Below are 27894 nucleotides of genomic sequence, written 5' to 3'. Positions count from 1 at the left end.
ACAGCCTTAAAGAAAAGCCTTTCTATCAACGACAACAGCTTTGTGGGCGAAAAAGAGAGTTCAGCGGCAATAGATATGTGAGTAAAACATATTTTTTTATAGGGAAAATTAGCCTAAGGTCCCTCCTCTACTTTTGATAGGAGGAGAGGTCCAAAATAATATGTTTTGATGGCTAAGGTCCCTCAAATTTATTTTAGGTTGTAAAGTACCTAAATTACCCTTCCTTTATAAAATAAATTTATTTGAATATTATATTGTTGACTTAACTGATAGATTTTGGAAACCGAATTTGCAGTGGAGATTTCGTCTGAGTTTTCGTCGGAGATTTCAGTGGAGATTTCATGGTGGAGATTTCAGTGGAGTTGATGAGAAAGATTGCTACGATCGTGTAGATTTCGTTGGAGATTTCAGTGGTGTTACAGTGTGTTGATCGCGTAGATTTTCAGTGGAGTTGAATCAGGTTTGTTTTCGATGGAGATACCACATGCATTTTGAATTTTGTTTTGAATTTTTGTTTAGAGAGAGGCCAGCTTGATAGAGTTGATTTTTATTTATGGAATTAATTTTTTATTATTTGTTTTTTAATCAATTTCAAAGAGTGTTGACAGTGTGTTGATCGCATAGGTTTTTGAGTGGAGTTGAATCAGGTTTGTTTTCGATTTAGATTCCACATGGATTTTTGATTTTTGTTTTGAATTTTTATTTAGAGAGAGGCCAACTTGATAGAGTTGATTTTTATTTTTGGAATTAATTTTTCATTCTTTGTTTTTTGATCAATTTCAAATAGTGTTGACAGTGTAGGTGATTTTGATGTTTAGAGTTCATTTTTCGTGCTCTGTTTTTTATCAACATGCTGATCAATGATAAGTTTTGTTCTATGTTTTTTCAAACCAGAGAAATTTTATTTTCTGCACTTTTGTTTGTGTAGTTCAGAGGAAATTATAAGTGCATATGGACATATTATTAGAAGTTTCTAATGCAGATAGAATATGAGAAAGTGAATGTAAGTTCATAAATTTCTCTGCACTTGTATTTATAGTTCAGAGAATATTGTAAGTTTGTTACCCACTTTCAGTTTGTAGCTCAGAGAAAATTATATGTTTGTAGAAGATGAATAGAAGTTTTTGTTTCTCTAAGCAAAAGTTATTTTTTGTGTTTTTTCTTTCAGTTTAGATGGATAATGCAGTGTTTTTTGTTATCTCGAAGGTGTATATAAGTTTGTAAATTTCTCTGGATTTTTCTATGAGTGCAATAATACAGAATGACGCAAAGAAAATTGTTAACTTGTAGTGAGGTGAAAATCATGGAGAAGCCTATAATTTCATAACAGATATTATGTGTGATTTTTTTCTATGATTGTGTTTAATAGTTAGCAGTTAATTTTTCTGTGATTCATTAAGTTTCTGTGATTTTATTTTTTATCATCTTGAAGGTGAATATCAGTTTGTAGATGTCTTTGGACTTTTATTTTAAGTTCAGAGAAAATTATATAATTTTTAGAAATTTCTTTGGACTTTTATGTTGTTCTTGTGAAGTGTTTCTATGTTAAACAAATTATTTTTGTTGTTTTTTGTTTCAGTTTCAATGGACAGTGCAGTGTTGTTGCTGTGCAAATATGGGAATGATACTATTGTCATTAATGTTTCATGCGAATTGAATTTTGAGGAATTGGTTGGCATTTTGTGTAAAACATGGAAGAATGTGAAACCTGAGACTATGTGTATTTCATATTCTATTTTGGGCCATCCGAATTGTATGGTTCAAAATAATATTGATTTTCTGAATATGTTGAGGGTTGTTTGTGCACGCGGTGTTGATATAGTTGATGTTTCAGTTACTAGATGTAGTACTTCTGATGAAGAGGATGAAGTGGGCTCTAATTGGGTAGATGTTGTGGATGGTGAGTGTGATAGGCTGGTGGATATTGAAAGGAATTCACTCTCTAAGTTTTGTTCTCACCAAGAAAAGGTGTTATTGTCGGCTAGTTGGTGGAATAATATTACGAGTGTTAGACAAAAGTTTGAGGGTGGTGTGGTTGAGTTCCGTACTTTTTTATGCAAGTATGCTATTGAGGTTGGTTTTCAGTTTACGTATGTTAAAAATGACAAGCTGAGGGTTACGGCAGAATGTGCATATAAGGAATCAAGGGGATGTATGTGGCGTGTACATGCTTCTGTAGAAAAAACAAATGGGTTCTTCTACATAAGGACTTTGAACAATGAACATACGTGTGGTGTGGCGGTTCGTACGAGTAAACATTCGAGGATGACTTCCAGCTTAGTTTCTGGGCTGATACTTGAAGAGGTAAGTGCAAAACCTTTAACTCGTCTAGTGGATGTTGTGAAAGAAATGAAAGACAAGTATGGGGTCTCAATCAGTTATAACTGTGGTTGGTCGGGTGTTGAAAAAGCAAAATGTAGTACATATGGGGATTTTTGTTTGTCATTTGATCAATTACGGTGGTATTTTGATGAGGCATTGAAGAACAATCCAGGTAGTCGTTTTGAGTTAGATTTTGAAGATAACAAGCGTTTCAAAAGAGTGTTTGTGGCTTTTCATGCATGCATTGCTAGTTTCAAATATTGTCGGTCATTGCTTTTTCTTGATGGAACATTTTTGAAAGGACGATACAAAGGAGTTATGTTTGCTGTAACGGGAAAAGATGGGAATGAAGGTAATTGTAAATATATCTAATTTTATCTAAGTATGTGAATTTTCTATACATGTAGGAATTGAGTGAATATGAATTTGCTCTGGTTTTGGCCACTGTGAGAATTTTCACTGGATTTTGGTCAGTGTATGAATTTTCTCTGGATGTTGTCATTGTGTGAATTGTATCTGTAGGTGGTCATTAAGTGAATTTTCTCTGGATATTATGATTGTGTGAATTTTCTCTGTAGTTGGTCACTAAGTCAATTTTTTCTAGATGTTGCCAATGTGTGAATTTTCTTTGGAGTTGGGCACTAAGTGAATTTTCTCTGGATGTTGGCAGTGTCAAACTTCTCTGGTTGTTTATTGTTCTATTTTTCTCTGCATGTGTATATCTAATATGCTTGTTCCTATTTGTTTTGTAGGTTTTTTTCCTGTAGCTTTTGTTGTTGTTGATGCTGAGAATAAAGACAATTGGTGTTGGTTTCTTAAACATTTATGTGGAGTATTGGGATCAGAAAGGGTGATAAGTTTCATATCAGATCAACATTGTGTTATTGTGGAGGGAATTGTTAGGTTTTTCCCTAACTGCTTTCATGGATTTTGTCTGGAACATCTGAAGAGAAATTTGAGGGATAAGTTGTCATGTGGAAACACAAATTTGGTTAGGGAGATGATTGTGTCCAAGTTTTCAGAATGTGCATATGCTCCAACAAAGGCATCATTTCATTTCAAGTTAAATGAATTAAAAAGTGAGGGAGGAGACATTGTGAGTGTTTTCTTGAGAAGTTTACCATATGAAAATTGGAGTGATGCATATTTTGCGGGAAAACATTATGGTGAGATGTATTCAAATATTGCTGAGTCATTCAATTCATGGATACGAGAAGCTCGGCACTTGCCAATAACAAATTTGATGGACATGATACGGTTGCAAATCATGAATATGAGGTCTGATAGGAGGCTGCTCTCTAGTAAATGGAATAAAATTCTGTGTCCTCGTATGGATAGTGTGTTGGAGAAGTCTTTTTTGGATGGGAGGACATGGAATGTGAGTTTATCATCTGATAATGTCTTTGAAGTACATTGTTTTCCTTCGGTTATGGTTGATCTTGGGTTGAGAACTTGTTCATGTCAATGGGTATCCATGTCAACATGCTGTTGCTGCAATTTTTAGGAGTGGAAAGAATTTGAATTCATTTGTTGAACCATTTTTCATGCTGATATGTATCGTCAAGCATATTCGTTTTCGATTGGCCCAGTTCCAACTGTTGAAAAACCTGTGTGTAGCATTGAAGATGCTATGATTTTATCTCCATTGAGCAAGAGACCTGCTGGGAGGCCGAAGAAAAACAGAATTGCTTCTACTGGAGAGTTTAAAAGGGTGATTAAGTGTAGTCGTTGTGAGAGTATTAGTCACCATAATAAGAGGACATGCAACGAACCTTTGTTAAATAGTTGAGGATTATACATTTTGTTGATTGAATAATACATTTGATGATTACTTTGTGTATTTTGTTTTGTGAAATGTATTTTTTAGACAGTGTATATAATAATATCAATCAAATTCATCCAGAGAAATTTTCCAATATCAGTTAAAGTGTGCATTGTGTTTGTTGATATATACTATAGGCAGTGGGTTTGTAATACTTGTCAAATTCATCCAGAGAAATTTTCCTATGGCAGAGAAAATTCTGTGTATTGTGTTTTGAAGCTTCATATTCATCCACATAAATTTGACAATGGCAGACTAAAGTAACGTGTGGATTGTGTTTTTTGAATTTGATAATTGTTTTGTACTAACACAGTGCATTAGAGATTGAATGATCATATAGGCACCTTCTTTGGCGAGATATCAGTTAAATTTCTCTGTGAATTTCTGGTAGCTTCATACCAGTCATTTCAAGAAATGTGCACACCAGACAGAGCATACAAAAAATTGTTGTATAACCAAGAAACAAAATTAAGCTCTTTTGAAATGTCTCTGAGTTGCGAATTTCTCTGGACCAGGGAAAAATTTTTCTAGACTCACTTCAACTCAGAAATTTGTGTCAAAGGCAGAGAAATTTTCCTCATCAACACGGAGAAATTCCTCCTCTCCAAATCACTCAACCCAGAGAAATTCATAACTCAGAATTTTCATTTTCTGTCACCATTTGAATCCGTCAATTTCATCCAGAGAAATTTTCCACCATCAGAGAAAACTATCTGGGCATTGTGTTTTGAAATTTGAAATTCATGCAGTGAAATTTTCCAGTGGCAGATAAAATTACTGTGCGCTTTGTGTTTTGTTGAGTTTGATGATTGTTTTGTACCAACACAAAGTATTACAGATTACATGATCATATAGGCATCCCCTTGGGACGATACAAGTTAAATTTCTCTGTGAATTTCTGGTAGTTCATACCAAAGAAATTTCTGAAAAAAATTTTCTCTGGCAGACAATTTTCTCTGTGAATGACAATAAAAATATATATATATATATATATATTTAACCATCAATAGGTATGAAATTCACATTAGTCGAAATAAAAAAAAATGAAATTTAGATTAGTCAAGAAAAGATATATACATATATGTCAAGGATCATCATTCCTTCAATGTATCAACAAAAAATTGAATGGTTAATACTGTATGGATATATATATATATATATGTGAGACAATTTTCTCTGTGTGGATATGTACATTGTCTTTCTTTCACTAGTTTCACTATTACATTTGTGGTTCTTCTAGAGGTATTTCAATTGGTTCAGTCCATGATCGGCCAACTTCGGTCACAATCTCTCTATGAGTTCTGCCCTCATCAACCTTATCTCTTGTGTGGACAATTTGGAGCTGATAGGTTCATGCTTGCTATATTGTTTCATTATATAGCAGACAAAGAGGCCACAATCCAGACTGCATACAAATTATAGGTATGGTTAGTTTTAAGAAACATGCAAATCAGATTATCTTATTTATAGATGTGTGAAACTTACAAATCACTTTCTTATTGTGGAGCATTGTTGACATACTCAAAGTCGTAACTTGTGTTTTGTGAGTTTATTAATTTGAAAGAGGGTTGTGATTGAGCGTCTCTTTCAAGGCAAGCTTTCAAAAAATTCTCCACGTAATCTTGCTGCAAAAAAATAATTTTTAAATAATAGAGAAATTTACGGACAAATCAATGGGATTCTATGAAAATTATCATCACATAAAGCCTGATGATGGATCAGAGAAATTTGCATTCGTTACCAATTGTTTTGCATCTTTGACATATTTGTCTTCTATTATCCCTCATTGGCCTCAGTGAGTTGTAGAACCTCCATAAATTGTCTTGTTTGTCTAGGACAAGAAAGGTCTAGTGATTTCCATGTGTGGACTTCTCATTACCTCCAGTATTTATTGGGAAATGGAGGAACCTGTAGTTCCTCCATGCTGTTTCAATATGCTTGTCAAATAAGGACACTCGAAAAGTTTGATTTTTTGTCATCTTGATGAAATTCTGTGTTTAGAGAAAATCAAAAAATGGTTTTGTTATGACTAGTGACACAACTGGCTTCAAGAAGTATATTAAGAAGAGAAAGTAGTTAGTAAATTCCAGAGAAAATCAAATAAAATAGTAGTAACATACTAAGCTCATGGATGTGAAAAAAAATGAGGTTGGTTGTTGTCTTTCTCTCATTTGGTCAGCCAAAAGGATCTCTCTATAGCCATCAATGACCTGAAAAATATGATTTATAATTGTAATATTGGTTTATAAAGGCTGATGGAACATTGCAGAGAAATTTTGATGAAAGGGAAAGACTTACATTGTTAGCAATTTCTTTTTGCTTTATTAGGTTTCCAATGTCTTCAAAGGTAATGAGATTCAACTCACTTGTCCAAATTAAAGCTCTACAAGATGACAAAGAAGGGATTGAATTGTTGTTAATGCAATATAAGTTTGTAATTTGTTGTTTGTTATGTTCTATTTTGTTTGTTGTACTTACTCAAGTCCAGACACATTTGATATGTGCTGCAAGATGTCTTTTACATGATCTTTTATCAATCTTGAAATCGGAAGAGTTTGTGGAAAGACCCAAGATTTTTTTGATGTTTATAGGTTGAGGCAAGATGTACGCATCAGCATCAAGCACTTCTTTGTCTTTTGTGTTTTGCTCAACTTGCTTTGCAGCTTGTTTTGAAGCTTTAGTCACTTTCGCAACTTTGGGATATTGGAATTCTGGATCATGCTGTTTTTCCTTCCTTTCTTTTGCCTTTAAATTTTTTATCATTGACGTCGGATCTTTTTTTACTGTAGACAGTGAAATATTAGGAAAAGTGAAATTTCTCTGAAATAACAGATGATATTTCAATATATAAATTTATTTGATTCAATATTTTGCAGTTACCATAAACTTTTGTCTTTTGTTTCGGTTGTTCTTTGTGTGCTATTTGTTCTTGTTGGGTTGTTGGTTGTTGTTCCACTTGCATTCCAACTATATACAGTGAAAATCAAACAAGTCCCAAAAATGGAATAAGAAAATATACAGAGAAAATGAAATGAGCAGTAGAAATATAACTAATGTGTTCAAAGAAATATAACTTCCAAAGAAAATTACCAATGACAGAGAAAATTGTAATAAATAGAAATTTCTCTGAGTTTTGTTGACACAAGGACATAACTTTTTGTGGCTCAAGATTTTCACTGACCTTGTGGTTGAAGTTGTGTTGGTGTTCGGTATGGTTGTGTTTCAAGTTGGACGGATAGTTCTTGAACTTGTTCATGCAATTTAGCATTTTCAGTTTCAAGCTCTGAATTTGAACACCTCAACTGTTGAATTGTTTTTGTATCGTCTGCTTTTTCAACCTTCAACATCCTTAGTTTCATTTGGATTGTGCTTTCTTTTTCTTGAAGTTCTGAGTTAAGTGATGTCAGCATTCTTATTGAAATATCCTTTTCAGCAAGTAATTCAATCCAATTTCTGTCTTTTTCTTTTTTAGATTGAGAAAGTGCCTTCTGTCTTTGACATAGATCAGCAATTTAGGCATCCTTTGATTCCTCAAATTCTTCAGGCTGATGCATTGTTGAGCCACAAATGCTATCACGTTGTTGGTCCATTGGCTCATTATTTTCTTCTTCATCACTTTCATCCTTGTTTTCTTCTTACTGTTCATCTTCTTCTTCATCTTCTTGTTCACTGTCTTCTTCTTTCTGTTCATTTTGTTCTTTGTCTTCTGCTTCTATTTCTTCACTTTCTTCTCTGGTTTCTTCTTCTCCGCTGCTTGCTTGATGTTCTTGTCCATTGCTGGCTTCGTATTCTTCTATGTTGCCTTCTGCTTGTTCATTCCCTCCATCTTCAGATGGATCTTGTAATGTCTCATTGAATTTGACAATTGCCTTTTTTGATTCTTTCTTTGTCTTTTTGCCAAGACAGAATTCCTTTGATGGGTTTTTGACTAGCTGCTTGTTATCTATCTGTAACGGGAGACTCTTTTATTAGAGAAATGTTACAAAATTCACTGAGAGAAAAAATTCAAATAAGGAAAATAAAATTCATCTAAATGATACTAATGGGAAACAAACTTCAGAGAAAATTGTATGGGCCAGAGAAAATTAGAGACATGGAGTTGATTTTATGAGGCAGAGAAAATTATGAAACAAGCAACATAATTTAGATATCAGAGAAAATCAATCAAGGCATATAAGTTAATGTTTTACTACAATTGTGTCAGAGAAATTTGGATTCCAGAGAAAATCCATTAGAAGGGTAGAAATAAACAGTGTTTATCAAAGATGCAAGGCACATAAGTTATGGGCAGAGAAAATTACACACAAGGAGATAAAATTTGATGGGCCAGAGAAAATTATGAAACAACCAACATAATTTAGATATCAGAGAAAATCAATCAGGGCATATAAGTTAATGTGTTACAATTGTGGTCAGAGAAATTTGGATGATAGAGAAAATTGATTACAATGGCAGAAATAGACCAATGGTAACCAAAGAAGAAAACATAAATTGATAGTTCAGAGAATATTGATCTTAATTAATCAATGCATAAGGACGGAAACAAAGCAGTGGTCAGAGAAATTTTGAAATTTCACTGAGATTTCAGTAGCAATAGGAATCTATCCTGCCGAGGTGCAAGAGAGTGGATTGATGTCTTCTGCAGCTGTTTCGTCAAGGTTTGCAGGTTCCACTCGGCACATCTTAGGAAGTCAGTTATGTTACTGTCTTCCGAGTCAATGATAGTTGCATGTTCACATAGCCAATACTGTGATGAAAATGAAAGTAAATAAAATTTTCTAAACGCACAAAATTGTAAGTATGATAACTGCAAATTTGAATGGATATTATACTTACCAGCAATGCAATGACACACCCCGTAACTTTTTCTGGAGTTTTGTGCAATGCCATGATAGAATCAATCAATGTTGATGTGATTGCTTCCGGCCAATCATATTGTTTCATTGATTCAAGAGGTTCCACATAATTTATAAAAACCCAACCTATTGAATTCCCACTTGTTGCAAAAAATAGGGTGAGACACAAGTATAATGTAACAATGATTGCTACATCTTTGAAGTCAGTTGGTTGCTTGCCTTTCATTGCTTTGACCAAGGCATTTTTAAGAACGGGACCAGTGAGTCTTGTGTCTTTTTGGAATCTTCTCCCGAGGAATGCAGATTTTGACTTTTTAGAGTATCTTAATGACATGGCTCCTTTACCTCCATCCAAACTAAAAATCAAGGTCATGTCATTTGTTGTAAAGGTCAAGTTCTTCTTACCAACTGTGAATGCTTTTGTTTTTTCATTGTAACATTGGATTATGGCAACTACATCATCATCGGATTTCCTAGATTTCTTTGGATCCATCCTTCCAGTGGTTAGAGCTTGGATCAAATACCAGAATAGGGTCTTTTGAAGCTCTAGAAATTGTTTTGAATTGAATTTAAGTGTTTGAAAAAAGGAGACGACAGATGAGAGGTTGGATCGGAATTGAATGCTGTAGTGAGCTCTCTTTCTGTGGAGTTTAACAAGTTTTTTCCCCCTTGAGCTTGAGTCTTTTGAAGTTGGGGTACTCATCTGGATGCTAGTTGCTTCATCAGCTTGGACTTGTGTGTTTTGGTGAGGAGTTTGTGATGTTTTGCTGCTGGTTTTTGATCTTAGATGATAAGAAGACTGAGAGAGTTGTTCTTTTTTGCTTGGTGTTTCTAGTGTTTTGCTGCTGGTTTTTGATCTTAGTCCATTAGAAGACTGAGAGAGTTTCTGTTTTTTGCTTGGTGTTTCCGGTGTTTCGCTGCTTTTACATTTTGCCATTTCTAGACAATAATTAAAACATAAAGATGTCAACATTAAATCTCAGAGAAAATTGGACATGTTAGAGAAAATTACAGATAAGGGAGAAAATTACAGAAAAGAGAAAATTGGAGATGCTAGAGAAAATTACAGATAAGGGAAAATTACAGAAAATTTGACATGCCAGAGAAAATTGGACATTAAAAATTAAATGTCAGAGAAAATTAACACAGCATCATAAACATGGGAGAGAAATTTTTAATAATTGTTAAAATTACATATAGAAGTAAACATACCAGAGAAAATGAATGATAGAAAAAAGTAAACATGGCAAGCGAAAGAAAATTTCCATTCCACAATTAGCAAGATAAAATAAACAAAGTAATGTAAACATGCCACTGAGAATTACACCATATTGAAATCAAGAATTGAACAAAATAAACATACCAGAGAAAAATACACATTCCGGAGAAAATTACACATTCTTGAGGAAATTTCCATTCCAGAGAAAATTTCAATTCATAATATTAAAATGTAAGAGAAATTTACATACACAACCAGAGAAAATTAACCATGATAGAGACACTCAAGGGAGGAAAGTGGTGTGATGTGGTCAGAGAAAATTATAAATACCAGAAAAACTTAGACAGGGGCAAGAAAATAACAGACATTGCAGAGAAAAATACATATTCCAGATAAATTTACAAAGCAGAGAAATTCATAGACAAAATCACAGAAACATGTTCAAGAATAAGATCAAAATTCAGAGAAATAACTTTTTCTCAAAATACACATGGTAGAGAAAATTCAAAGAAGAAACATTCATTCCAGTCCATAATATTAAAATTCCAGAGAAAATTAAAAATGATAAAGACACACAAGGGAAGAAAGTGATGCGATGTGGTCAGAGAAAATTATAAATACCAGAGAAACTTAGACAGAGGCAAGAGAGTAATAGACATTCCAGAGAAAGATAGACATTTCAATTAAAAATACATATTACAGAGAAATTTACAGAGCAGGAAAATTTATAGACAAAATTACAGAAACATGTTCAAGAATAAGATAAAAACACAGAAAATTGTTTTTGTGAAAATAAACATGCCAGAGAAAATTGAAAGAAGAAACATACATCAAGCAAAAATCAGAGAAATTTACAGATAAAATCACACAAACATGTTCAAGAATAAGTTCAAAACACACATAAATAACTTTTCCAAATTCAGGTAGCTTTTTATTACGAAATTGAAACCCTAATTTATGGAAGGTTATTATAAAATACTATTAACTGTGTTTCCAGAGAAAATCTAGTTGTATTGTAGAAAAACTGACCAGAGTTAGGATGAAACTTGAATGACGAGCTGATATGGCCCGAGATGAAGATGCGACGTGACGAAGATAGACTGAGATGATGATGAGCAGTGAAAACGAAGCTTTAACCTAGGTCAGAGAAATTTGTGAGGAAGGAATGTGAATGATTTTTGGAGAAGATAACGAAGCTCTAATGTCGATGGTGCAGATGATGTTGAAACCCTAATTTTGTTGTTCTCCTTCATGAAGATGCTGGATGTTTGGAATAGAACTCAGACATCGAAATGAGTTTCGTTTCTGTGTTGATTTTGGCAAGGGTATTTTGGTCCACAAAATAATTAAAAACGCGCGCCAAGTTGTTCAGGGATCTGATGCATCACTATTTTTATGGGTGTCCTTTATGCTCTAAATTGTTATTATTAGGGACGGACCTTAAAAAAAATTCCCCTTTTTTATATAGTGATTATTTTTTTAAATTGATTAAGAATGATTGCATTCATTAGGTTCACATAAAATATTAATTATTGATGATGATGGGATATTAGCTTTGTGAGTGTATCATTTATTTTTGAACATAGTGATTATATTTTAAAATTGATTAAGAATGATTGTATTCATTAGGTTTTGAATATTAGCTTTGTGAGTAAATCATTTATTTTTTAACATAGTGATTATGTTTTTAAATTCCAATCAGCGGCAGTAGCTTTGTGAGTAAAACATATATTTTTAAATTGATTAAGAATGATTGTATTCATTAGGTTTACATTAAATATTAATTATTGATGATGATTGGATATTAGCTTTGTGAGTAAATTATTTATTTTTTAACATAGTGATTATATTTTTAAATTGATTAAGAATGATCGTATTCATTAGGTTTTAAATATTAATTTTAGGAGTAAATCATTTATTTTTTAACACAGTGATTATATTTTTAAATTCCTATCAGTGGCAGCAGTAGCTTTGTGGGAGAGAGAGAGAGAGTTTCGCGGCAGCAAGCTTTGTGAGTAAAACATATATTTTTTAATATAATGATTATATTTTTAAATTGATTAAGAATGATTGTATTCATTAAGTTCACATAAAATATTAATTATTGATGATAATTGGATATTAGCTTTGTGAGTAAATCATTTATTTTTGAACATAGTGATTATATTTTTAAATTGATTAAAAATAATTGTATTCATTAGGTTTTAGATATTAGCTTTGTGAGTAAATCATTTATTTTTTAACATAGTAATTATTTTTTTAAATTCCTATCAGCGATAGCAGCTTTGTGGGTGAGAGAGAGAGAGTTCAGCGGCAGCAACTTTGTGAGTAAAATATATATTTTTAATATAGTGATTATATTTTTAAATTGATTAAGAATGATTGTATTCATTAGATTCATATAAATATTAATTATTGATGATGATTGGATATTAACTTTATGAATAAATTATTTATTTTTTAACATAGTAATTATATTTTAAATTAATTAAGAATAATTGTATTCATTATGTCTTGGATATTAGCTTTGTGAGTAAATCATTTATCTTCTACCGTAGTGGTTTTATATTTAAATTCCTATCAGCGGCAGTAGCTTTGTGGGCACGAGAGAGAGCTCAGCGGCAGCAACTTTGTGAGTAAAACATATATTTTTTAATATACTGATTATATTTTTAAATTGATTAAGAATAATTGTATTCATTAGGTTCATATAAAATATTTAATTATTGATGATGATTGGATATTAGCTTTGTGAGTAAATCATTTATTTTTTAACATAGTGATTATATTTTTAAATTGATTAAAAATGATTGTATTCATTAGGTTCACATAAAATATTAATTATTGATGATATTGGATATTGATGGTAATGATTGGGTTTTTAACTCGCTATGTTTTTTGATAAAAAAAAAAATTATATTTTTATTTTTTTAAATGATTAATGTTTTTTTACACTCCATTTACTATTTGTTTTTTGAAAGGAAAAAAAAAAGATTGTATTCATGTTTTTTCAATACAATCACACAGTGATTGTATTTTTAGTTTACGTTTTTTTAAAAACAAAATAGATGGTACTCATGTTTGATAATGATTGAATTGTATTTTGTGATTGTGATTAAAATTTTGATTATTTTTCAATATTTTATTTTTAATCTATGTTTCTTAGAAAAAAAATTAGATTGTATTCATTAGGTTCACATAAAAGTATGCACTATTGATGGTAATAATTAGATTATTTTTTGTAATTGAATTTTTTAACTCACTGTATTAAAAAAAAATTTGTTATTTGTGATTGGATTTTTAACTCATTGTGCTTTTTGATATAAGAAAATAATTGTATTTTTTAATTATCAAGTGACTTCATTGCTTTTTTTTTTTTTTTTTTTTTTTTTTTTTTGAGGAAAAATGTGATTGTGTTTTTTACACTTCATTTCGATGACACGTTGATTTTATTTTTTAAAATGATTATGTTTTTTTTACCGTGCGTAACCTTTGTTTTAAATATAGATTGATCTGAAAAATATCTAATACATTTTAGAAGGTTAAAAAATACATATATATATATATATATATATGTAAGTATAACATTTTATAAATACATAATATATGTGTTGTTTATTAATTATAATACTAACTATCATGTTGACAATACAGGAATGCTGATAGAAGACCCACAACAATTTAGATTTTAGTTACTTTGTTTTATTTATTTAGTAAATTCTGAACAAATGTAATACATTCTTATTTTTATTACTTTAATTATGTAATGTCAACATTTTCTGTTAAAATTATGAATATTTTATACTAACAATTTAAAAATATGTTTAACGTAATCATAAGTAATTTTTTTTTAAATTCAACCTCATGCATAGCACGAGTGATATGCTAGTTGAAATTAAATAGATATAAACTTACAACACCAAAATAGGTATGTTCCATTTTTATACTGTTTTTGGATTTAAGATTTAAAAAAGAATATGGAGGGAAAGCAAAATTACAGAAAAACCAATGTTTTGGATTTAAGATTTAAAAAAGAATATGAAGGGAAAGAAAAATGACAGAAAAACCAAATAGGAAGGCTGCTCTACCAATCATGTTGTGTTTGGATTAAGATATTAGACTTGAATAGAAATTTGTGAAAGAAAATGACAAATTTAACTTCTAATCTATTCCTCATAAAAATAAAAATAAAAATCTATTTACTTATTTTTTTCAATTCCTTTCCTTCAACAAATTCCTCCAAAAAACACCCAAGAGCTAACTGCGGCCTTCATAAAACCCTGAATTTAACTCCTAGAAACAAACACCAAAAGTTTTTGGTTTCCAAGGTATCCCCAAGCTTTGCACATAACTAATCCTCGGAGGTACAGTCAGGCGCCAAGGCGGGAACTTCTCTCCCAAGAAAGTTTGCTGCATCCGCAAAGGCTTGAACCCGAAATTACTTGGTTTGGCCCTTCCACTCAGGCCAACCTTCGTTGGTAACAAACACCAAAAGTTTTCAAAAGTAAAAATACAATAAGAAAATGGAAATGGGCAAAGGGAAAAGGGAAAAGGGAAAAGGGAAAAGGGAAAAGAGCCACCCAAAAAAAAAAAAAAAAGTAAAAAAAAGAGGGTAAACAAGTATAACATGGGTTCCAAAAAAAATCAAAGCATGGGACAACTAATATCATGAATCATAACCCTAACTTGTTAATGAACCCTATGTTAAAAACTGAACCAAATACCAGCTTTATACATTCTTGAATCCCCCCATTAAAGAAAGAAAAGCATCTTAAGGACTCCAAACATCCCATTTCTATCCAACTCTAAATGCAGAAACACAAGTTAAAAAGAAGAAAAAAGGAGAGTACAACGGGGGTACTGAGCAACAACATACATGAGAGAGACAAATCAAAATATCATGTTCTTCTCAAGAAGCTGCAGCCGCTGGAATTGTCGAAACAGTATCTGCTGCCACGGTTGAACCAAAAGAAGGTAGGACCCACCCTTTCCCCTTGGCATGCTCTACATAGAAGTTGTACTTCTCCTCTGCATTAGGAATGTCGAGAGCCAGATCATCAAGCCCATCCTTGATTCTCGCAAATCCCTTCATCATTTGATTGATAGTGATCAGCCCTTCGCCGAAGCATTCCTGCAGCAGATCCAGCATCCTATCATTCTTCTTCTCCATAGCCATAACCAAAGCCTTCTTCACAACCTCATGGTTGAAGAAAGGCATTCCGAGATCACGAATGCACTGGCAAGCTTCACTCACAACACCCCCACTCTCGTATTCTTCTAAGAGCTTTTGTATCTTATCCTTTGCATCCTCCACAGCCCAGCCAGTTCCACCACCCCAGCACCGCAGGATCCTCTCACCGGCGTGACGTGCAGCTACAAGCGAACGAGCCATGTGCACCGTCTCGCTGCCACTGCAATTTGATGGCAACTTGCTGCCTATCTCTTCTAAATTTAGTGGAGCCAAGACATCATCAATCACAGCCCTGGCGAGGAAAAGAGCGAGTTCATTTGACGCATCTAGAATGTCCAGTGCTGTATCTTCGGCAGCTTCTAGAAGCATGATAAAACCATTAACTATATCTTCAGTCGAGAAGATCTCGATATGAAGTGCAGACAGCAGAACAGAAGCCATCTCTTTCTCTCTGTTCTTCCTGTCCATGGCAAGGGTGATCAGCTTCTTCAAGAAAACTGGATTAAACTCAGGCAACCCAAGATCTTCAAGGCTTCGGATGAGTTCAGGAATGTCATCCGAGAGAAAATACTCGTGAATTATTGTCACAATTTCCTCCTTATATCGTCTAATCTTCTCATCATCCTTGTCTTCTACCTCTCCATTTTTACCTGACGATTTCAAAAATGACTCATCAAGCCAACCTTCAGAGATTGCCTGGGGGACCAAAGATTGAAACGACATTTTTGCAGATGGAATGTCAAGAGCAAGGTCTTCAAGGCACTCGGCTAACCGTGCAAACCCTTTAACCGTTTGACTGGAACTTATGAGGCCTTCCTCCGATGCTTCTTTTAACAACTTCAGTATGAGTGGTTCTGCTGTTCGGATCTCCATGGCAAGAACCAAAGCCCTTTTCACAACCTCATGATGAAAGAATGGAACACCCAACTCTCGTATGCACCTACAGGCCTCAGAAGTGTCTCCACTCTCCACATATTCCCTCAAAAGATCTGCTATCTTTTTCTTCACTTCCTCGACAGTAATATGGGTGCTACCACCCCACCGCCGCTCAACAAGCTCAGCATGGTGCGGAGCGGATAGATAGCTCTTCTCAGCAGTTTGGATAACTTGCAATCCCTTGGAGGTTTCTGAGAGTATTTTCTTTGCTCTGGTGAGGAAAGCAGGAGGGAGGATGTCATCCACCACAGCACGAGCAATGAACAAAGCAAGGATGTCAACTGCATCGAGTATGTCCACAGCTAGGTCATCAGCAGCCTCAAGGAGCATGACAAACCCCTGACTAATCTGAGCTGCGCTGATAACATCAGCATAGAGAGCTGACAGGAGAACTGAAGCCATTTCCTTCTCTTTGTCATGCCTGTCCATGGCCATGGAAACAAGCCTTTTCACAAAATATGGAAGATATTCACCAGAACCCAATTCTCTGAGATCAGATGCTGCCAATTCCACATCATCATTGCTGAAGTATTCTTCTATAATGGAAACCACAGCTTTCTTGTATTCATCCAAGGGGTCACAAACAGTTGCCCCAACGAGCTCATATGGTTCCTGTAGAAGCCAAGGGTAACTTAAGAAGGCCGTAACACACATCCAAGATCCATGTGAAAAAACAAATTACAAGAGAAACAGTTATAACTCTATTCAGTTTCAAGAGCAAACAACCGAAGCCACAGGGCACTAGACAAAACCACTAAGAAAAGCCTATCTATCTCTTACGTATTGTAGGCAAGTAAGACGCATTTACTTGAACTAAAATCAGACATTACCTCCCCGCTGTCATAGTTTGGATCATTTCGATCAATATGAGATTCACCATCAGTGTCAAGTAATTTCCCCCAGGTGCCCTTGCCACCAGCACCATCTGTTATCATCAATGTTCAACAAAACAATTAATCAATATTAGTTGAATAAGGCTGTTGCAAAATGACAAGCAATGCCAACAGCAAGCAGTAATCACGTCTCCAAAACCTGGCATCAAAAATCAGAGAAGAGGAAAAACAACAAAAGGAGAGAAAAAGGAGTCACTCTTGACAGAAAAGCAAATTGATCTGTTCATGTAACTAAGAAAACCTGACAAGATTATATACAACCCATGCATGCATGCATGCACTAATTTCAGACAAAATCAAAATTATGAACTCATTAAACAATAGTTCATGAAAATATTCTTAATTCACAACCACAAAAGGAAAAAAAAAAAGAAAAAAAGAAAAAAAAAGAAGATAGAAAGAACAAATGAAAGCTTATGTTCTTCTACGACTAGAAACTTTACTTCCACTTAGGAAAATATTATGAGGTTAAGAGCACATGTTAACTAAATGGGAAGGGGGGAGTGGTGAGAATTGTGTTCCCAAAAACCCCAACCTGTCCAATACTGAACCTTCATTCTAGGCTTACCTATTCTCATTTTGTTGCTTTGGACAGATCAAGCAGACAATGCATGAACAGTAATTTAATATCCAAGTCTTTGGAAGTGTTATGCATACCTGTTTCAAACAATGGTGCCCAATGCCCACCTTTGCATCATTACTACATTTTTAAGTACGAGCATGCAGTTCAGGCAACAGGGAAATACCCCACACATTAACATATATAACAAGGTAAACACACAACATTAAAATTGCAATCATTGTTGAAAAATAAAACAGCGATTAGACAAGTATCATTTATATACATTTTATATACACAAACATTTTCTTTCACAACTTGGCTGGCCAATGCTTCCCCAAGATAATATAGCAATCACTCTTTGTTGCAAGCAAAACAAATGTGCCATGCATGCACAGAGATAATGTTAAAATTGATGTATTATTGATTGATATATGTTGTTGTGTATATTACAAATGGTGAGTGGCTCATTATATAGGAGAGGGTGAGTGTAGTAGGTGAGGCTAAGAAGCACGGACACGGACACGCGACACGACACGGACACGACACGGACACGCAAAAACGCAAATTTTCAAAAAATAGGGGACACGACACGCCGGGGACACGTTCAATATATATAATTAATTTTATTTATTATATGTCATAAAATTATTAAAAAAAATCAAATAAAGGTAATAAAATATACAAAATAACACTATTAAAATTATAAAAAATAAACATTTAATTGATTTAACATAATATATATTGTTCACAATTAATATAAAATGGCATTCCATCAATACATAACATGTCATTCGAAGCTACCAACCATCATTTGATACAAAATGCATGAAAATCAAACCACAAAATATAAAATCATCCAATGTACCAATAACTATTACAAAATCCATAAATATCAACCTAAGTAGAGGAAACTATTACAACATCTTCACCACCGCCTCCATCTTCTCCTTCATCTGTAAATAGGACCGCCTCCATAGCCGGTTCATCAAGTGAGAGGTTAGCTATCCTAAGCATTCCAATATCATCAAGTGAGTCAAAGTTATCTCCGGCAATATCCCAAGCATTCCAATACTACCCACTGATACAGTGGAAGGAGGCAATGGTACATTTTTGGGAAGAGCATTTTTAATTCTCAGCTCAGCAGCATCATTCTCATTTTGTAGTTGTGAAAGTTTTTGACTTGTCACTTTCTTACAAGCACCAATTCCCTTTCCTGGGAGTTTTAACAAGTGTGCCCTTACTCTTGTATATGAACCTTTGAAAGTATTATTACAAAATTTACATTGTAATTGGTAATTTCCTCCTCCTTCCCCAGGTTTTGCTAATTTAGTTATATACTTCCACAATGGTTTATTCTCATCAAAATCATCATCAGGTATATCATTAGAACTACCACCCGTAGCCATTGTTTCAGAATTAATAATTGGTCCCTATAATAAAATTAATAAACATACATTATTAAAATTATATCCTCAAATAATAGAAAAGAAAAAATAAAATCAGAATATAAAAAAAATAAAAGAAAAAAAAATAAAATAAAACAAAATCAGAGAATTAAAGAAAAAGAAAAGAAAAAATTAAATTAATAAAACAAAAAAAATAAAAGAAAAAAAAAAATAAAAATCAGAATAAAATCAAAATAAAAGGAAAAGGAAAAAAAAAATGAAATAAAAGAAAGAAATAAGAGTCTCGGCTGAGACAGAGAGGGAGAGAGAGCTATCGAAGAGAGAGAAAGAAGAGGCTGAGACAGAGAGAGAGAGGGCTATCGAAGAGAGAGGGTGCGATCGAAGAAGATCGAAGAGTCGTACCTGCAAATCGACTGAAGATCGAAGATCGCCGACTGAAGACCGACGGCCGACGAGAGACGAGAGACGACAGACGACAGACGTGGAGCAACGACCGACGTGGAGCAACGACCGACGAGAGACGACGTACGACGAAGTCAGGTCTTCTTTCTTTCTCTCTTTCTCAGCTGTTTATCTTCTATTCCATAGTCGATCGAAGAGATAGGGCTAAACAGATTAGGGCAAATGTGATCTGCTTTTGGTTATTTTCAGATTGACCCCAAAATTTTTTATTAAACTGTGAAATTACCCCGCGCGTGTCCCAAACGTGTCAATAACGTGTCCAAAACGTATCCAGATGTAAAAAAATTAAAAAAAAAATGGGACACTCTCCCATGCGTGTCGGACACGTGTCCACTGCGTGTCCGACGCGTGTCCGTGTCCGACACGTGTCTGACACTGGTACGGAGCCCTCGGAGAGGTGTCCGTGCTTCATAGAGGTGAGGAGTAGGTGGTGGTAGGTGATGGTAAATTGGTGGGTAGGTGATGGTAAATTTTAACAGCCCCCCGCAAACTCAAGGAGGATAGAAACTAACCAACTTGAGTTTGGAGAGAGAAACAAAACAAGAAAATACATAAAAATAAAAGAGGATAGGAGACACTGTATGGTCGTGTCAGACCAGTGGTGAAGACACTGGATGGTGGTGTCATAACGTTGTAGAGGACACTGTATGGTGGTGTCATAACGTTGTAGAGGACAGTTTATGGGGTCATGTCGGACCGTTGTAGCAGACAATGTGGTGACAGTTGTTGTGACAGTTTACAGAGTCTTGCTGGACCCTTGTAGAAACTAACCGGAATCAATGTCGGGACAGTTTACAGAGTCTTGTCGGACCCATGAAGGAACTAACCGGAATCAATGTCGGGACAGTTTACAGAGTCTTGTCGGACCCTTAAAAAGTCGCACCCTCAAAAGGTGTGCCCAATTCATCAAAAGGCGTGCCATTAAAAGGCGTGCCATAAAAAGGTGTCCAGGTTGGCGTCGAGCGCCGAGCGGCGCATGATGCGCGTGGCTGCCTTGGCTATTTAACCAAGGTTGATGCTGAGGCTGAGGCAGACAAAAAACTTCTGAAAATCCTCTGAAAAAACTCTTCCTTTGCTGAGAGAGAAACTCTGTAATACTCTGTAACCAACCCGTCTCTGAAACACTCAGCAACATGGCCTCTTCTTCCCGTCCAGCTACCCAGAACATGGCCTCCTCGTCCCGTGGTCTGCTCACGCTCTTTCCAGAACTGAACGAGTCCACAAGAGAAATAACTGGTGCGGTGGCCAGTGAACCTCAACCAAACACCTCTGGTTTTGCTCCGTTGAACTTTCCGATGCGGTCGGTGGAGCAAAAAATGGCGGTGCAAACTGATATTGAGGCCAATCAGTATACTCTAAAGTCATGTGTGGAAACCATGACTGCGGTCACAAACTTGTCGCACCGGCTGCAGAGCAGGACAATTGAGGTGCAACAGTTAAACTCCCAGCTGGCTCTGCTCCAACGCATGTATAAGAATGCGCGAGCAGAGATAAGTGTGCTAAAGACAGAAAACAAGGAGCTGAAGCGGAAGGCCACCGTGATGTTCCGATTTGGAGGTCCACCATATGCTGTAGTGGAGGAGCAGGGAGGAGGAAACTTGCTTGGTGGTCTAGGAAGCACGGAGACAACACCGTCAAGGGTCGTCCAGGACGGAGGCAAGAAGAAAAGACAGGCGGCAGAGTAGAGAAGAAAAAACCCGCCTGTGTATGTGGTTGTTTGGGTTTTGTTTGTTTGGTTGTTTTTTTTTTTTTTTTTTTTAATGTAAAATGGTGATCGGGGTGAGGCCTGACATGAATAAAATAAGGGAAGGTTTGGTGTGCAATTCTGCCTTTGTTTGTTTTTTTTTTTTTTGGTTGAAATAATAAGAATAATAATAATATATAAAATAAAGTGTTGTGCCACGTCTTGGGCAGATCAAATACTTTGGAAAAAAAGTTGAAAGAAAAGTTGAAAAGATGAGAGGAGAATGGGACAAGCCCATGTGAGTGTGAGTGAAAGTGGGGTTTAAAGAAAGTGAGGTTGATTAAAAAAAAGATAGTGGGTTTGAAGAGAGATGTATGCATGTGCATCAAATCGTTACAGTGCTTCATTGTCTTCAATCCTTCCCTGTTTCCTGATTCAAAGCACTGTAAAACTTTGGATCTTCAAGTGGGTTGAGAAAACTGAGTGGGTTTCATGCCAAGAGAAGAGGATTGTGAGGAAGAATACAGAGTTACGATCTCTAGGTAGAGAAAATGCCAGAGATCGTTGATGATTCCGGCAATGTTTTGCCTCCGGCGACGAACCTGTTCGGAAAATACGAGCTCGGAAAGCTTCTCGGCTATGGAGCCTTCGCGAAGGTGTATCACGCTAGGAACGTCAGGACAGGCCAGAGCGTCGCGATCAAGGCCATTAGCAAGCAGAAAATTCTTAAAGAAGGCCTCGCGGCGCATGTTAACCGAGAGATCTCTATCATGTGCTGGCTGCGTCATCCTCACATCGTGAGGCTGTTCGAGGTTTTGGCTACGAAGACGAAGATCTACTTCGTGTTGGAGTTCGTGAAGGGAGGCGAGCTGTTCGCGAAGGTCGCGAAGGGACGGTTTAGCGAAGATCTCAGCCGTCGGTATTTCCAGCAGCTGATCTCCGCCGTAGGATTCTGCCATTCTCGCGGCGTCTTTCATCGCGATCTGTAAGTCACCGATTTCGGGCTAGCCTCCCACCAGAACTTCTTCGTGATGTGATTAAGAGGCTGGAGGCAAGTGAGAATACATGGCCTGCTCGCAAGCACGTTGTTGCATGTGCTGCTGTGTGCAGGTCATGGAGAAAAATGTGTAAAGAAAGTGTCCAGCCGTTGATCAGAGTGAAAGGACTGCAGCGACGGGTTAAGGTCAACAGTGGTGGTGGACTCGAAGAAATTTCAAGGTATGTGTAGAAAATTTTAGCGGATTAGGTTAAGGTCCGGCGGGCAGCCAAGGCGAAGTTGCCGCCCGCCGGTGAAGCAAAAATACTAGTTTCTAAACCTGCTCTGATACCATGTTAAAATTGATGTATTATTGATTGATATATGTTGTTGTGTATATTACAAATGGTGAGTGGCTCATTATATAGGAGAGGGTGAGTGTAGTAGGTGAGGAGTAGGTGAGGAGTAGGTGGTGGTAGGTGATGGTAAATTGGTGGTAGGTGATGGTAAATTTTAACAGATAAATATACCTCTAATTCTCCATCAGAAAATTCATCCAGAATATTGATATTGGTGGGTTTGTGGTCCTTACAACAAGAAGATTTACAGAAACAGAAGTGAAATGATGACATAAAAATATGACCACAAGGTGCATGGAGTGATATTTATCCAATCAAGTAAATGGGAAACTAGCATCCAAAACATAAAGGCACAAATGAAGGCAAGGTTATTATATTTGCATGCATAGAAAGAAAACCTAGTTCATCAACAAGTATCAAAAATTCTGACAGTCAAGGAACACCATGAATGAAGTTATTAATGGACAATGGAAGGGGTCACAAACCCTACCAAACATCCTTTAACTCATCGCCCAAGTTTCCATGAAGTAAATGTAAATTGGAAAAACAATAAAGAGAAACAAATAACACTTTTGAAAATTAAGATCATACTATAAATAAATAAATAAATAAATAAAAACTTCCAAAAGGCTGATGCGCAAAGATGGTTTCTTAAACATGTAAAGCAGCTCAAACACAGCCCAAAAAATCAATACTGCACTGTGTCACCTAATTCGCATGATGAGGTTGGCAGACGGCACAGCAAATTTGGAATCAAAATGCATAATTCAGTCAAATCCACGACTTCAAACAAATTTAATTTTAGACTATTAAAATATGACCACCTGTGTTACTGGTGGCTGGCAGCTGCAAACTGCACAAATTCCCAGCCATATACTGGACGTGGTGTTTATGTATTGACAGCCATGTAAAGCTTTAAGGCATGGTTATCAGAATCATGATCCGAATCTTACAATCCATTTGAATACAATCGATCCGAATCGTGTAAAAAACTCCTTATAGGTAGGATCTTTCGATCCTGATAGTGAGATCTTATAGGATCGTGGAATCCCGATCCGAATCCGATCCAATTTATAAGCCTTGTTTTGTATTGTATTACATCTTATTGTAAATTTTATATTTGTTGTTTAAATACCAATTTATGTGGTCAAAATAAATAATAAAAAATTAAATAGTATTGAATCAAAAAGACTAAGAAAAACAAATTAGGAAACAAACGTTCAAATATTGCGGTAATTTAAGAAAATTAAATAGTCGGAAAAACAAACTTAGATTTAGCAGAGTCTAAGGAGGGTAAGATGATTATAACTTTATCCCAATTTTTGTAGAGATAATTTTTGTGACTCGAATCCGCTCCACCAAGGATACTAACGACAAACCTTATCATTCGACTAAGCTACTCTTTTGAGTTCTTAATCTATTTTTATATCCAACTTTTTAAAATATTTTTTTTTCACTTTTTATGCATTATTGTAGATTATAAAGTATTTTGTTATAGAATTATTTTTCTTCTTCACCTTCTTTTTTGATGAAATACAAAACTTTTACCATCGAGTTTTCTATTGTATAATATTATATGTATATTTTACATGGAGTGTTATATTTTTCACAATATCTTCACTTCTTTTTAATGGAATATAGGCTCATTTTGTATATACTTTATAAGAAATATTTATTTAAATTAAATTATTATGTAATTTGTCTTTTTCGATAAGATCTTACGATCCTCAATCCGATTCTACAATCCGATCCTATAAACACCTCCAACGATCCAACGTAAGATCCCGATTTTAACAATCTCGCTTTAAGGCTAAGCTGGGCTTTTTAGAAGCAAACAGCCTCAGTCTCCTCTCTCCATAGACGATGTGGGACAAAATGGGATAAACATTGAGGGCAACTTCTACAAACCAGCGAAGTTCTTATGCATATATATATATATTCTTCCAATGTGGGATGCGTTAAATATTAGAGACAAATTTGAAGGGGATATATATTTATCTACATATATATATATATAACTATTCTATATTATAAGGCCAACACCCACTTTGCTGTGGATGGAAGAGTGAGGTTGTGTAACGAATTTTCAATTCTGAAATTGTTCAAAACAATTACCTATTTTACATTTGATTAAACTCTATTGTTCATTAATTATTAATTGTAAGGGTAAAATGGTCAAAGAACTCACAAGGCAGTTCTAACTTCTAAGCTGTTACTACTATATTCCATTACACAATTAGTTCACCCCTCGAAGCAATTGCTTGACTGTTTTCATTCAAAATAGAAATTTGCAAAATCTGATAAAAGAGAATCAATACAAATGGCAACAATTTTTTCTTTTTGTATATATAGGCAGTCTGTTGATGATCTCATTCACGAGATATTTTAATTAGAGACACATCTCGTTCCCACAAAACCAGTCGTTGACTTAGCTACTGCATTTCTATTCTGGAGCTTTTCAAATTCCACCAGAACACAAAAAACTTATGTCATGACATGTATCTTCTTGAGGATTTTCTAGTTAAAATACAGATCTTAACTTCTTGAGGATTTTCACCACGCAGCAAAATATAGTAGAGCCTACCATTTGATAAACAATTTGACTCCCTAATTGCACTACTGTTTCCAGATGAGAAGCCTAAACTATTTCAAATGCTCTTTTTAAATAATAATAATAATAATAATAAAATAAATAAAAAATCTATCACAAATTAAACATGCAACAAATATCAACCATCACATCATAGACAAGAAAATGGTAACCGACTCACCCTTTTTCACGCGCACGACCTTCCCAGAATGAGTACGACGCACATGTCTCACAGCAATCCCAGCTGTAGCCGCTTTCCCACCAGCAGGAGCTTTAATGTGATGTTCAGAAAGCATAGACGTAGTAGGCGATTTCGGAGTCTGTGATTTCGGCGATGACGACAAAACCTCCCAATTCTCTGTCGCTATTTTCAGCACTTCCCGCTGCTCCTCCGTCAAAAACCCCTCCCTCGACGCCATTTTACACTCACAAATCCTAAACAACACAATCAAATCAAAATCAAGAACAGTAACACAAGAGACAATGCACAGTTGAAATGGCTTTAATTGATTGATTTATTAATTGATTACCTCTCTGCACTTGGAGTAGAGAGAGAGAGAACCAGTGAGTGTGATAAGACTCCAAAACCCTAACCGGCCACTGAAGTTGCAGAGAGATCTCTCGGAGAGGTTGTTCTGCGCTTGGCCCGGATCTCGAGCCAAGACAGGAGAAATATATACAGAGAACGAATAAGGCTCAATCGAATCGAGAAGAGAGAGACAGTAATTGGAACCCTAGATCGAAGGAAGCCCTAGAGCGAGAAAGAAACCGCGCTGTTCAGATTCCAACTTGTGTGATATATATGTATCAGTCTCCAACTCACAATCTGTTTGAGATAGCTAGAGAAAGAGAGGGGGAAGGGGATTGGAACGGAGGAGAGGTATTTATAGGGAGGCTGAGGTTACAAGTACACGTCATCATCTCTAAGGAGTGTACACGTGGCTTTAGCGGTAAAGCTCACCTCTCCGAGTTGTACCCTCTCAATGGCTTCCACCCGGATGTCACACCAAGTTAGGGTTTTGGTTCTCTGTCTGAATTTACCTGATTGCCCTTGGATTTTCTTGTCTAACTAGTAATTAAGTTCAAAAACAAAAACAAAAATAAAATACACAATTACACCTATAAATTTCCGTCAACACTTGCATTATCTTGATTTTCTTTTTACACGAGTGTCATAGTTATAACTTATGACGTACGTGATGGATATGAAGAGAAATTGTGAGAATGTATTTAAAAAATTTGAAAAGAAAATTAATATTAAAATTAAAACTAATTGATAGGGGTGTAAATGTGATTTGGCCCAGCTCATGTCGCGAGTTCCCGTCAAAATTCAGGCTGGCCGGTTTACATGTCAAAAAATTAAGCTTAAGCTTAAGCTTAGAGGTATTTGGGCCTTGGGTTGGCCCGGTAGGCCTGGGCCTGACCTCTGGCTTGGGCGGGGCATGAGCGGGCCTGATTATTTTTTTATATTATTTTTAGTTTTTTTCTATTAAAATTTTATTATTTTCTACTAAAAAAGACATTGAGCCTTCGGACCGGGCTTTGAGTGAACCTTAAGTAGACCGATGGGTCGGGTCGAGTTTCAAAATGATGACCCAGTGGCTCGGGTTGGGCTCGGGCCCAAACGAGCTTAAATGGGCCGGCCCCACCCTAGGCCACGAGTAGGCTTCGAACTGTCCATGAACCGCATGCCATTTTTACACTCCTCCTACTAATTGATGATCTCTAATTGAAGTTCAGCTTCTTTTTTTTTTTTTTTTGGTCTTAAATAGTAAATCAATTTTTGTGATCATTATATGTGAGGGTTATTATGGAAATTTTGATCATTGTAATCAATTTTTCATCTTTTATTATATTGTAAAATACAAAGGAAGAATAAATGTTTAAGAAATGAGAAATTAAGGGACAATTTGGCAATCCAGCTAAAAGTTAACTTTTAGCTCATTTTAAGTCATATTATCTCTCATATTTTTTATAGATAAAAAGACAAAAAAAGTTTTAAAAAAATTAAAAAATTAACTTTTAACTAACTTCTAAAATCATCCTTAATTAATCGTATTTATAATACACACGTGTTCTTTTGATACTATAGAGACATGCGATTATGTGATGGGTTAGGAAATATGAGAGGGACAATTAATGGGGTAAGAAGAAAAATTGGGAAGTTTTCTTATAACTAATCATGCCTCCACTTTCAAAGTTCTCCCAAGAAATCATTCCTCCATTTCCAAAATTCTCCCAAGAAATCATGCCTCCATTTCCCAACATTTCCTTTTTTATAATATGATAAATATTTTTAATGATACTGAATATATTACAAGAGAAAATTTAATATTGGAATGATGAAAGCTGAGTTTGATTAGATAGATAAGATTAGAAAATAAAATAAAAAGAAATAAAATAATTTTTATGTGTTTGTTTAGATAGAAAGTCTTAAAAAGTAATGAAAATTAAAATTTCTTGTATAACTCAAATTAACTTATTAATTAAGCTAACAATTTCTTACAAAATATACTGAAAATTTTATTTTTTCCCACAACTCTTCCCTTTTTGCCCATGTTATGACTATATTTTTTCCCATCATTTTCTTACAAAATTTTCCATCTATTTAAATGA

General features: G+C 35.0%; 2 protein-coding genes and 1 long non-coding RNA gene across 3 annotated transcripts; 1 reads left to right on the top strand and 2 right to left on the bottom strand.

Annotated features, from left to right (window-relative positions):
* The first annotated feature begins 346 nt into the window (after window positions 1–346).
* Window positions 347–2740, top strand: LOC145824078 (uncharacterized). Its single transcript, XM_082923668.1, has 3 exons — window positions 347–460; window positions 1580–2674; window positions 2730–2740. The coding sequence occupies exons 2-3, from the start codon at window positions 1585–1587 to the stop codon at window positions 2738–2740; spliced, it is 1101 nt and encodes a 366-aa protein (XP_082779794.1). The 5' UTR covers window positions 347–460; window positions 1580–1584.
* A 12143-nt stretch (window positions 2741–14883) lies between these two features.
* Window positions 14884–26263, bottom strand: LOC114284285 (MA3 DOMAIN-CONTAINING TRANSLATION REGULATORY FACTOR 1). The gene is made up of 4 exons (XM_028227195.2): window positions 25809–26263; window positions 25460–25713; window positions 17177–17271; window positions 14884–16958 (listed from the first exon to the last, which is right to left on the bottom strand). Exons 2-4 carry the CDS (start codon window positions 25695–25697, stop codon window positions 15129–15131), a joined length of 2163 nt encoding a protein of 720 aa, XP_028082996.2. The 5' UTR covers window positions 25698–25713; window positions 25809–26263; the 3' UTR covers window positions 14884–15128.
* Window positions 19181–19784, bottom strand: LOC145789540 (uncharacterized). The gene is made up of 2 exons (XR_014327565.1): window positions 19610–19784; window positions 19181–19231 (listed from the first exon to the last, which is right to left on the bottom strand). It is a non-coding gene; the product is annotated as an uncharacterized LOC145789540 (long non-coding RNA).
* Window positions 26264–27894: the final 1631 nt, after the last annotated feature.

This window comes from Camellia sinensis, chromosome 4 (assembly GCF_055761805.1).
Source record: "Camellia sinensis isolate YWXY chromosome 4, ASM5576180v1, whole genome shotgun sequence".
NCBI classification, from domain to species: Eukaryota; Viridiplantae; Streptophyta; class Magnoliopsida; order Ericales; family Theaceae; genus Camellia; species Camellia sinensis.
Note: the sequence above shows the minus strand (reverse complement) of the source record. Positions and strands in the feature narration are given on the sequence as shown.

Bases quoted from the DNA above. Each gene is read 5' to 3' on its own strand.
- LOC114284285 (XM_028227195.2), bottom strand. From the start codon at position 25,697: ATGGCGTCGAGGGAGGGGTTTTTGACGGAGGAGCAGCGGGAAGTGCTG. The intron at 17,272-25,459 runs GTGAGTCGGTTA...TGATGATAACAG, and splicing joins GGTCGTGCGCGTGAAAAAGG to ATGGTGCTGGTGGCAAGGGC. The intron at 16,959-17,176 runs GTAATGTCTGAT...TGGCTTCTACAG, and splicing joins CAAACTATGACAGCGGGGAG to GAACCATATGAGCTCGTTGG.
- LOC145824078 (XM_082923668.1), top strand. From the start codon at position 1,585: ATGGACAGTGCAGTGTTGTTGCTGTGCAAATATGGGAATGATACTATT.